Raw genomic sequence first — 11,871 nt, forward strand, 5'->3', positions numbered from 1 at the left:
AAACGAGTTTAAACTTTGAAAGCAGAAAATGTCCTCGTGCCTTTAAGGGGAAACGAAGATATAAGGTATAACAAAAAAATAAATACTGTTAAAAGATCACTTTAGCTGTTTTGGATTAGAGAACAACAGAAATGGAGCTGATGAAAGGAGCCGCCCTGCGCATGCGCACCACGCACGTTACCATAGCGCTCCTGAGACCTGCTGAGGGAGGCGTTTTTAACTTTTGACTGCTCTTCCTACAAGGCAAGGGCTTAAAAACCTTTCAGTTGAATCTGAATTTTCTTTTTTATAAATGTATTTAAAATCGATTCTGTGTGATTTCACATAATGTGAACGTAAACTGCTGACGTGACGTACCTGCTCAGCCAATAAACAAAAAAAAACACCTCAAGGATATGCGGTGGAAATCTCCTTTTGCGTTTGTAACTGGACTTTTTATGGTGGTTTTCCCCGGAAAACGGTAAGTCACACATTCTAGTTAAAATTTAAATGAATAATTGCGTGTTTTGTTGGCGTTGGTGGATGTTTTTGAGAGGTTCAACAAAGTTGTTTGTGTTAAAAACATTAAAGTTGCAGACAAACAGAGGAAAAAACCCAAATGTTCCTGGATGATGGGGATATGTGAAGGAAAAGGTCAGAATATTTGAATAGGGAAATTTTTACAAGATTAACAAATAGTCTGACCTGGATGTGTTTAAAATGCATTTCTAAATATATCTGTGCAGTTTTATTGAGGACTTTGAGGTGAAAGGTCACGTGGTTTCTGAAAGAGGGACGTTAACTTTTTTGTGCAACTCTTTAGGCCAGCTGTTTCCTGAACGCCTTCCTCAATTATCCCTTATTGTAGATTCTGTTGCTTCTCTTAAATACAGTTTTTATCTTAAAACTTAACCTCCAGTTAGTTCTCAAAGTAAATGCACAGGATACCATAAAAGATGATGTTACTTGTTAACTGTTGGATAGTCTGTTGTTGGTTTGCTTGTTTTGCAATTTTGTTGTAAATTAATCAAGATAAGCAACCCCCCCAACAAACACACACACACACACACCAAAAATAAGCTTTCACACAGATATGCCTCTGATGACATCACCAAAAGCATGAAGCAGTTTCTGCTTGTATTTTATTATATTTTATTTGTTTTTTTCACCATTTTTAAATTAAAATTAAATTTTAGATGTGTTTACAAGCTAAAAAAAACAAAAAACTATTTTTTTATTTTTGCATAGAGGGTAGCGCTGCTGCCTTGCAGCAACATGGTTCCGAGTACAATTCCCAGCCTGGGGTCTTCCTTCATGGAGTTTGCATCTTCTCCCTGAGCATGCGTGGGTTCTCTCTGGGTACTCCGGCTTCCTCCCACAGTCCAAAAGACTTAGGTTAATTGGCTTCTCTAGATTCTCCTTAGGTGTGAGTGTGTGCAAGAATGTTTTGTGTCCTGTGTTGTCCTGTGATAGACTGGCGACCTGTCTAGGGTGCACCCTGCCTCTCGCCCGTAGACAGCTGCAGATAGGCACCAGTTAAGGAACCCCTTCCGACCCCAGCAGGAATGAAGCGTGACAGAAGATGGATGGATATAAAACATTTCAGTGGTTTGTAAAGATAACTATCACAGACTGGGATACCAGCATTCCACTGTCAAAGATTTAAAGCCATAATTACGAGCATCACAGTGATTTTTGAAATTCAAACCGCTGTTGCATGGTCTGTTACTTGAAAGACCTTTTAAACCCAAGCCTATGTATTCATTAACCCCAAATGCATGCTCCTGCAGTACATGCTGATGGTGCATCAAGGAATTTGCTGTTTAAAAGAATTTGCAAAATTCCTATTTGATCAAGGCCCCTTAGAGCATCATATCTTAGAGGCCTTTAGATATTAGTCAGAAATTCTAATACTCATCATTTGTGATACAATACTTTGCAGACAAAAGCATTCTTAGACATGGAGTAAAAAGAATCCATGGATCATTTTTCTTTTACTTCACGCTGCACCTGATATTTCGCTCAGAAGAACAATAAAGGAATATTCTAAGGAACAGTTATTTTTCTACAGCTGGTCTGTGATCCCAGGCTATTTAACTATCTGTTAAACTGTGTGCCCTGCATGACGTTTCCTCAGTTGGGCAGATTGGCTTTTTCTGAAATGTTGGAAAACATTTAGATATTTGTGGATTTTTCTTAGCAGCAAGAATCAGCTCCCATCCCGGGCTTCTGATTGCTGCCTCTCTAATATTTCTGTCCTGAATCTGAACACGGACCTCCAGATATTGGGGGAGTGATGACCTAGTGGTTAGGGCATAGAGCTTGGAATCCTTAGGTTCTGAGTTTGAGCCCCACTTCCACAGACAGCCACTCTGGGTCCCTGAACCAGAGTGGCAGAGTGGCCCTTTACCCCACACTGCTCCACTGTCGCTGCACAATGGCAAACCCACTGCTCCCCAAGGGGATGGGTTAAATACAGAGTGTTCATTTTGTTGCTCTATACTTGTGACAGTGTAATGACAATAAACGCTTGAAAAGGGGGAGAAAAAAAAACAATTTTTTTTTTCTCTATTTCTGTGAAAGAATACACATCATTGATATGTCTTTAATTGTACATTACATATTTATGTTGGTTTCCGTTCTTTTTATTCCCATATAAGCTGAACATGGGCTAGTGTGTCATCCATTCCTCTAATAGCCAAAGTAGCAGGCACTGGGCACAGCTCCATTGGTCACTAGTTGAACTGTCGCTGTCCTTATCATCAGCTCATTTTCCTAACTCATTTCCCCAGCAAATAGGCTTATACTCTGCTGTAGAATAGTGTGTGTGTGTATATATATACTACAAGCCTGCTGTTATTCTCCTCTCCAGATGAACTGCTTTGGTCGGAGGTTGAGACGCACAGTTCCTGCACATGGCAGCAGTAAAAGTGAACTGGTCCCTTCCAAGACCCCCAGGATCAATGGCTGGTCGTGGCCTCCTCAGCCCTTACAGGTGGTTGGTTGGCTGGTGTACATCTACCTCACTGTAGTCACCTTTGGGATTTATATCCCTCTCCTGCCTCGGCCGTGGAAGGCTGTGAGCTACACTGTATCCTTAATGCTGTCGCTGCAGCTGTGGGTCTCTGTTATTTGAATATTCAACAAATGTTAGGCTCGGCTAAGAGTTCGGTTGGGCTGCTAGGGAAAAGCAAAACAAGGATTTTGTTGTGTAGCCTGTTTGTATAGCCTTAAGTCATACAAAACATGACTGTCTGTTTTTCTGTGCTCGCTGTCATGCTGCAATGGCATGTTCAGTGGTCTTTTTGTTAGGTGATGCTGAACGCTGCATGATGTCAACACACTAGATCATTTTACTCAAAGACCGTAAGGCCATGGAAGTGCTGATGTTCGCCGACTGTTTCGCTAACTCTGCAGTAGTGGTGCCTTCTTACTCATTAAGGGCTACAGCTATTATGATTTTGATAGATTTTTTTCCATGGATCAGTCTTAAAAGAGATATTTTTTATATATTTGAATGACCTGACTATTGGAAGTGGTTGTTTTAAAGCCCAGCCACATCTAAAAAGTGTAGGACAATGGTACTGATGAACTGGAAATGAAGATTCTTACTTTATGATGTAGTAGGTCATCATTTCCTTTGGCTATTCTTTAATGCTCTTTACATTTTTTTCTGAATCTTGAATAAAAAGAGTTTATCTGTTAAGAAATTTACCAAGACCCAAAAAGGTTTTGCAGTTGTGTCATCCTTGTGAACGCATAGGTGCTCTGTCAGTACTCAAGCTTTGTCACGTTTGCTCACTAGGCCCCTGACTCAACGCTCAACAAAAGGTTCATCGCCAAGGCTGTTATAAGCATATTTCAGCATAGGAGGCCGTTACACTTCATCATACCGTCACCATTACGCTGAAAATAAGGCTGACACGCTCATTTTTATTTATAAGAGTAACGGCTCTGTGACCGACATCTGGGCTTCCTCCCCAGCCCCATTCCAGTACAGATGCTGTTTATCCTGATTCACAACAATCTGTAATCTTATACAAACTAAACTATCTAAACAAGGATACAGTTTATCTAAACAAGGATACTTTTATCAAAAGACATCTCACTTTTTGTTTTTTATGCGGTATTGATGACTGAATTATTAATACTGATAACACACAAAAAGGCGAGTCCAAGAAAGCTCCAGCTGGATGTATGTTATATTTTCCAATCTTGCAAAGGTGTTTCCTTGTTTTAGCTAGTTTTAGACTTTTGTTTACTATTTATTTAATCATCAAAAGCAGTTATAATGCTGAATATGTTTATGATAAGCATTTAGAAACATGCATTTTAAGTAAATTTAGCCAATATAGTGTGTGATCACTGATAAGTAGATATTTTTATATATCTGTTATTTACTGCAACACCTTTTATTGACCTTCCTCATAGAACTCGAGACACTCCTTTCCCCCGCACTCATGTTTATACATTATAGAGATGATTTGAGAACTGTTATAAAAAGAAAAGAGGACAAAAAGAAACATAGAAAATATTTCTTCCATATCTCTGTATGTATGGACAAATAAAATAAGGAGATGACAAAGTAATGTCTTCTTTCTCCTTTTCATTTTTCCACTTTTCTTTTTTCTGCCCCTATACTTGTGATCCCCCTATCTTTTTTCCCTTGTTTCTTCAATCTGTCCTTCTTACATATAACTTTTATTATTATTATTCTTTATTTTATTTCCCTTTTTTTCAGGTTTCCCTTTGACATATCTTTTTCTCATACCTTTTTTCTAGCTTGTGCCATTCCTTGTATCATTTCTTGTGTCCCCTCTGCCTGCCCATTGGAAACACAGAATGAACTTCAGTAATTTGTTAAATACATGTCAAAATCTGTGTATTTTGTTTTTTGATATATTGCTGCAATCCTCTGACAATATTGCTAGCTTCCTTAACTGCTATTATTCTCAGATTTCTGGAATATCATTTCTAATACATTTTTTCACTAACATAGCTACCGTGACTATAGATCCTGCAGATGCGAGTGTTCGGGCTAAAAATGATTATTCCACACCTTTGCCTTTGTTTGACCGGGCAAAACGAGCTCATGTCATCCAGGACCTTCACTGTTACCTGTGTGATGTCAACGTGTAAGTATCCCAGTCAGCAGTTTTCTAATTGAATGCATCTACACTATACTGTACTCCATAGCTTGACTTTTCTGTTGGTTTCTGTTTTCTTGGTTAAATAAAATCTGTTTATATATGCTCAGTTTTTTTATTTATTTATTTTTTTGTAATCATAACTTTTTAACTAAACTAAATGGGAAGCCTTTACCTATTGGGTTGGTTTAAGTTTCTCTTGATACTCTTGATATGTATTTTTGCGCAGCATTGGGTGTTTGATTTTGCTCTCTAGAAATACCTCTATAAAATTGTCATTCTCATTTATGTACTTACTTTTCTAACATGAGAGTTGGCTCAGGGCTTGTCTGCCTGGTTGTGTGTTTCCTGGACGTGGCCGCCTTTTACAGCTGCTTTTTGCGTCTCTGCTTCTGTCTCCTTGAACCCCAGTCGGCCTCAGCAGATGGCCGCTCACACTGAGCCTGGTTCTGCTGGAGGTTTCTTCCTGTTAAAGGGAGTTTTTCCTCTCCACTGTCGCTACAAGCATGCTTACTGTGAGGGATTGCATCAGAGTCAATGAGTCAATGCAATCAGGTGGTTTTCCTTAGATAGAAAACTTTGAATCAATTTGACTGTATGATATGGTGAACTGTAAAGTGCCTTGAGATGACATGTGTTGTGAATTGGCGCTATTGAATTGTGAATTGGCGCTATTAATAAATAAACTGAATTAAGTATTTTTCAACCATTATGGATCCACCTTAGCTGTCCTGGACTGTAGCTATAGCAACAATATTTAGCACCAGTGCACCAATATGCAGATCCCAGATTGCTGATCATTCTAGGCTGCAGATAATAGGAAATTCTTCTTTTTGCATTTTGCAGTCCAGGACGGTTGAGATTGGAGATATTTTTGAAGAAAAGTTGAGCAGCTTTAAAAACCACAATAATCCCAGTGGGAGCAAATATACAGAAGCTAAACATTCAAAACATAATATTGACATATTGGAAAAATCACTTTCAATCTAATATTTTCATTTCCAGGGAGTATTAAGTGAATGTTAACAAGTTAGTCATTTTCTCGTAGGGGCCCCAAAGTCAAACACTGTGGAGTTTGCAACAAATGTGTGGAAGGCTTTGATCATCATTGCAAATGGCTAAACACCTGCGTTGGTCAGAGGAACTACTGGTGAGGCTACAAGCTGGATAAATTGCTAATTTCTAGAGCTTTATTTTCTAGATCAACAGCTGGTCATGCTTTATAAAAAAATGTTTCTATTTTGTTTTAGGTTCTTCTTTGGGGCACTCATCTCTGCCATCCTAGCAGGATTTATGATCACTGTCATCATCTTGTTCATATTTATTCAACATTACCTGGATCCACATGTTTTACGGACAGCGCCACAGTTTGACGGTTAGTTTAACATCTCGTGCATGTTAGCGGCATGATCATTGACGTGTTATAACCATGTACTTGTTTCTTTCTATAGCATCCCTGGGTAATACAACATGGTTGTTGTTTTTACCAGTAGCTCCCATAAAGACAAGTTCAGCAGGTCTCCTTACATTAGCCTTCATAACGATCATGCTCTGCACTGCCTGTCTGATCCTACTCATTCATTTGCTGGGATTTCACCTTTACCTGTGTAAGTGATTGTTTCTTTGGATACTGTCTTCCTCCCTGCACCTGTCAGGAATCCTCACCATTTCTCCATCCCTCTGTTATTCTGGTGGTTTCACAGTTTATAAAGGCATGAGCACATATGATTATGTCAAGAAAAATCGGCGTAAAGAAACTGGAAAGCAAAATTCCGAAGCAAAAAAGTCCTGTTCCTCCAAACCTCACAGCAGCACTCAAAAGGTAGGAGCTTTATCTTTACTGATCAAATGTATTCCAATCATCATGTGAAAACATCTTCTCTTGTTTAATAGAGCCAAGAAGGAACAAATGATTGTGAGCCAACATTATCAAACACTCCAAGGTAAGGATCGTAATAGAAGAATCAGTGCATAAACTTTACAAGGATCATTGATGTCTTCACTTATGTTCTTTCAGCTTCTTCAGATATGCCAACAGCAGTCCAATCTCCAGCACACTGTCAGACTCTATATGTACAGAGGTAAAAGTAGGTTTTAAAGAAAACAAAACATAGAGCTCAAGTGTGTTTAAAAAAAATTTTTTTTTTTATTTCTTTGTTTTAGCTGGAAAACTTTAAAAAGTCTGCAGAAAAAGAGAATAGTTTCAACTATGGGACAGAAAATTCAATACAAAAGGAAACAAGTAAGTACCTGGCTTCTGCGTCCGTCAGAAGCTCATAATGCGCTGCTTCAGCTGCTCAGACGCACCTTTCCTGCCGCTCAAAATGTGCACAGACACTGAGAAGCAAACAGCACTGACGAATATACTGTGTACTTATTGTCTTCTAATATAGTTCTAATATATTAGATTTTCTACAGATTTTAAAGGGAAATCCCTAGCCGGGAGACGGACATTATGTAAAAACTGTTTCCTCTTTTTGTTTATTGTCTTTAGGGGTGATCTCCATGAGTGTCATCACAAGTTTAAAGCTTGAAAAAGAAGAGGACGTTCAGGAAGATAGAGAGAAGTCCATTCCTGTAACACAGGACCCTCTAGGGAGCTCAGTTATGGCTCAGGATCCTGCTTAACGCTTCCTGATGGCGGAAAAGAGATGAACCAAGATCAGATGGGCTCTGGGACAAGTTTCTTCTCCGGTTAGAATTATTGGCTCTGCGATATGCTCTTTATTTTTTTAAGGCATTTCAAATATCAGCATGATTTGATTACAGAACCTCCTATATAAAAGTTTTCTTGTAGACATTTTATACCCATCTGCTTGAAATTGGATCCTTTTGTACGACTGCTGCTTGTATTTTACATTAAGACAGTAGCTCTAAGGAAAATGTTTCTGTTAGTATTTTTGTGTGAAATTATTTGTCTTGTAGTATTTAAGACCCTTTTTTTTTTGTTATGAATTAAGTCGAGTGAGTTAAAACTTCATGTTCACTAGAGGATAACTATTCCCCCTTCTTTAGCAGAGGCCCAGACCACCTGATTTTAGGAAAATCTACCTCAGCCTTCAAATTGTTTCTTTCAAATAACAGCTGCTTATTGGTTAAAAATGTTTTTGAAGCAGCAGTCCTTCATTTTTATTATTATAATTGTATTATTATTATTATTATATTTTTTTGGATGTATCATCAAACCTGTTTGGTTCTTTCTGCAGCACTAGCTTCAGACCCAAACAAGTGTTCCAGATTTCTCCAACAGGTTATTTTTTCATCTGTTATCAGAACTGAACCCAACATCCCAAACTATGTAGTAATAATACAATAAAATCAATATCCATGTGTCTCTTTTTTTAATCTCTTAGGTTTGCTTTCAGCTAAGTTCTGATTAACCTAATCAGTGAAGGAAAACTAACAATTCTGTTTGGTTTTTTTTGCTCCTTTTTTTTAATTACTATTTTGAAATGTTTTGTTTATCCTGTTTTACACAAAAAGGGTTGAATTGTTCTTTTACTGAATGTTTTCAAACATGAAGGGTTACATTTTCAGGGTGCCAATAATTCAAACCAGCACAGGGTTTTTCGAAAATATGTTTCATTAAACTGGAACACGACATTTTCCACACCTAGATGCTTTGGACCTTTAACTTTGATTTCACATGTTGTTCACATGTTGTTTAACAAAATGGATGAACGTTTTTTGGGTGTTTTTTTTTTTCTTACCCTAAAATGATATTTTGTATGAATGATTGTATCGTTTTCTTTCACTTGCATTTTATGTGTGTGTGTGTGTGTGTGCTTTTTTTTTTTTTTTTTAAATAAACTATTTAACATTTTTGAGAAACTTAGTTGTAAGTTGCCCTCATGGAGTGTTATATGTCGACTACAGGTAAATTCAACTTGAAGAGATGGAGAGCATATATATAACTTTTATGATCTTCATACTTTACTCAATTTGAAGGGTATTTGATTGTCTTGTGCAGATTGTTCCCATCTGGCCTGGGATTTTACTGGAATCACCCAGAGGGATGTCTGGGTTACCCTCTTAGAGCTCTACCTTCATCATGACCTGATCTGAGATCAGCAGGGGACAATTTGAGGTGTTGGAGCAGAATCTCAAATGCTACCACCTTTATAAATGCAGATTAAAAATCAAAATTTAAATGAGGGACAATAAACCAGAAATCGATGTGCATTTTGGCACAACTATGTTTTGTGGGCTCATTTAAAACATTGATTTTTTTTTTAAAGCCAAAATGTGACTTTGATTGTATATAATTATGTAAACGTTCTAGTTGAAAGGAGGAGGCAAACTTTTTTGCAATTTTAAGATTTTTGTTTTCAATATTTTTTATTTATATGAAACAAATGCCACTTTAATCAACATAGTAGTTTCCTCCAACCATGGTTGAACCTCAGCACTTTAAGTTATAATTTAATTATTCATATATTTAAGTGATTCACTTGAAGTTAAAAGTTTTGTGAAATAATTTCACAGTGTGCCATGTTTCAATCATTTCTGTTACAGTTCTAGCTTGAAATTACTGACATGTTGGTCTTAGAGGTTCACACAGTGAAAGTCAGGAGATGATTTATACAATCATGATGTGATCCTTCTGGTATATGTAGGGCCAAAATACACCATGCAATAAATAAATGTATAATGAAATATTTAGGTGTAACAACAACTATATATCCGATACATGATTTAAATATAAAATATTGGAACTCGATTATAAAGTTCACTATTAATTTATCAGAATTACATAAGTCAATTCATTTAAAAATTAATCGAATATCACTTTTATGTATTTTAGGGGTCAGGCAGAAACAGCTATTTCAAAAAGATACACATGCAAGATTAATAACTGCAACCACGTTTTTTTAAGCAAAGGCTCTTCATAAGCCGTGGCCTTTAGCTGGAGTCAGGACTTCAAGACCCCCACACACAAAGACCAGTGTAGTAATTCCTGGAGAAGTGCATCAGAATTATATTGTATTATTAACTCTAAGCTATAGTCGTCAAAAGGTAAAGAAATCAAAGTTTGAACAGAATCAGACTGCTGCATCCAGAGGGCACAAAAAAGGCGTTATCATTGATCCCTCTTCCCCGCAGCTCTTAGGCTTATAAATTATATTCTATAAAGAAGGATACAAAGGTTGATCCTGCTATTGTTTGCGCAGTTGTCTAATTTCTTTAACTTTTATGTTTATTTCATGTACAAATATAAAAAGGCAATACATTTTTTAAATATTTATCCAACAATTTAAATACACAAAGTAAATTTGCCCTGTGCTCTACAGTTTCTCTTTCTTGCAATATATTTTTACCCGTGTGTGAATCCGCCTGCTTTCATTTGTCTTTAACTTTGCTGCAGGCAGAAGAAGACAGAGCAGCCAAAATCTGTTCTTAGTATCAGTCACTGTGTCTTCATTTCAGACATACTAATTCAACCCTTGGGGAGAACATGGAAACAAAGGCAAACAGTAAGACGGACATACATTTTTTTTTTCATTTGACTAAATATTTTTTCTCAGAATGCTAGTATTACAACTTCAACAATTTTTTTAACTTAAGTAAAAATAAAAAAGTAGCCAATCAATAAATTACACAGTAAACAAGAATTTGGTTAAAAAAAAAACAAACAAAAAAAACGGCTACTTAGTGAGGAAGTGGTCATAGCAACTGATTAATATTTGAAAATAATAGAATAAAACATATATATAGTTAGAATGTATTTAGTTGGAACAAACCTGTTTTTATTCAGTGATGTCAGTCACAGAAAGACACCCATGCACACAACTAATGACAATTTGGAAGTTCCATTTAGGCTCAAGCTGACGGGGTTTCATTTTAGGAGGAAGCCAGAGTACTCAGAGAGAACCAAGACATGCATAGGGAGTACATATAAACAAGACTGGAAATTGAATCAAGGACCATCTATTAACAAAGGAACAGTGGTATTAATTAATCACATGCTACCCTAAATTAAACCTCATTTTGTTTAAAAACGTACTCTAATCAATGTAACTAGCTACTACCCACCTCTGGCTGCTGGTACTCAGTCATTTCCCTCTGAATGATAGTACCATATGGGGGCATTATCGTTGCAATATTTTCAAAGGTGTGCAGAGAGTTGTGTGTCTGTATCTCGATTTGTGTGTGTTGTATTTTGTTGCCTCAGATTTAAAGGTACAGTGGCATATGTTATTTTGCTGGGTGGATCATCAAAATAAGTGGTCCTCCTAATTGTCAATTATTCCAGTGATACGTTTACGTAAGGCCGTCCTACGTGCTCATCCCCATTTTCACTTAGCGGTGGTGAGTCTGACTTAGTGGAAAAATTGCAAACCTTCTTTTGGAAACTAAGCTTATATGAGCGATGCAAACAGCAACTTTTAAAAAGAGCGTGCACAAGGAGAAATGGGCTCGTGCACGCTCTCGCACTCATTTAATAGGCATTCCCTGTTAGGAGTGGGTACTGGGTTGTGCATGTGCATTTTTTTTTTTAAAGCGGAAAGGGCGGGTCTTTTAAAAACATTCGCGAAAAATCCTCCACTATACCTTTAAGTGTATGTTTAAAGACTTATCTACACATATGTAGATCTCGGCTACATTTGTAGATCTGAATACATATTTGTGGATTTATTACTCATTTGCAAATCGGATTACACAGAATTTATTTTTACACATTTGCAAATCGGATTACACAGAAGTTATTTTAGGCATTTGCAAATCGGATTACACAGAAGTTATT

The 11,871-nt window shown here is 37.0% G+C and overlaps 1 protein-coding gene across 1 annotated transcript; it reads left to right on the top strand.

Annotated features, from left to right (window-relative positions):
* Positions 1-115: 115 nt before the first annotated feature.
* On the top strand, positions 116-8,238 carry LOC107081736 (probable palmitoyltransferase ZDHHC11). Its single transcript, XM_015369955.1, has 11 exons — positions 116-460; positions 2,852-3,070; positions 4,936-5,114; positions 6,175-6,276; positions 6,377-6,501; positions 6,578-6,733; positions 6,830-6,948; positions 7,020-7,069; positions 7,144-7,207; positions 7,290-7,368; positions 7,621-8,238. Exons 2-11 carry the CDS (start codon positions 2,852-2,854, stop codon positions 7,752-7,754), a joined length of 1,227 nt encoding a protein of 408 aa, XP_015225441.1. The 5' UTR covers positions 116-460; the 3' UTR covers positions 7,755-8,238.
* The last annotated feature ends 3,633 nt before the right edge of the window (positions 8,239-11,871 follow it).

This window comes from Cyprinodon variegatus, unplaced genomic scaffold, assembly GCF_000732505.1.
Source record: "Cyprinodon variegatus isolate N-32 unplaced genomic scaffold, C_variegatus-1.0 Scaffold2, whole genome shotgun sequence".
In the NCBI taxonomy this organism is placed as follows: domain Eukaryota; kingdom Metazoa; phylum Chordata; class Actinopteri; order Cyprinodontiformes; family Cyprinodontidae; genus Cyprinodon; species Cyprinodon variegatus.

What these genes read in the sequence shown, in the direction of transcription:
- LOC107081736 (XM_015369955.1), top strand. Translation starts at nt 2,852, where the DNA reads ATGAACTGCTTTGGTCGGAGGTTGAGACGCACAGTTCCTGCACATGGC. An exon ending in GTTGGTCAGAGGAACTACTG is followed by an intron (nt 6,277 to 6,376) that starts GTGAGGCTACAA and finishes ATTTTGTTTTAG; the next exon opens with GTTCTTCTTTGGGGCACTCA. An exon ending in CAGACTCTATATGTACAGAG is followed by an intron (nt 7,208 to 7,289) that starts GTAAAAGTAGGT and finishes TCTTTGTTTTAG; the next exon opens with CTGGAAAACTTTAAAAAGTC.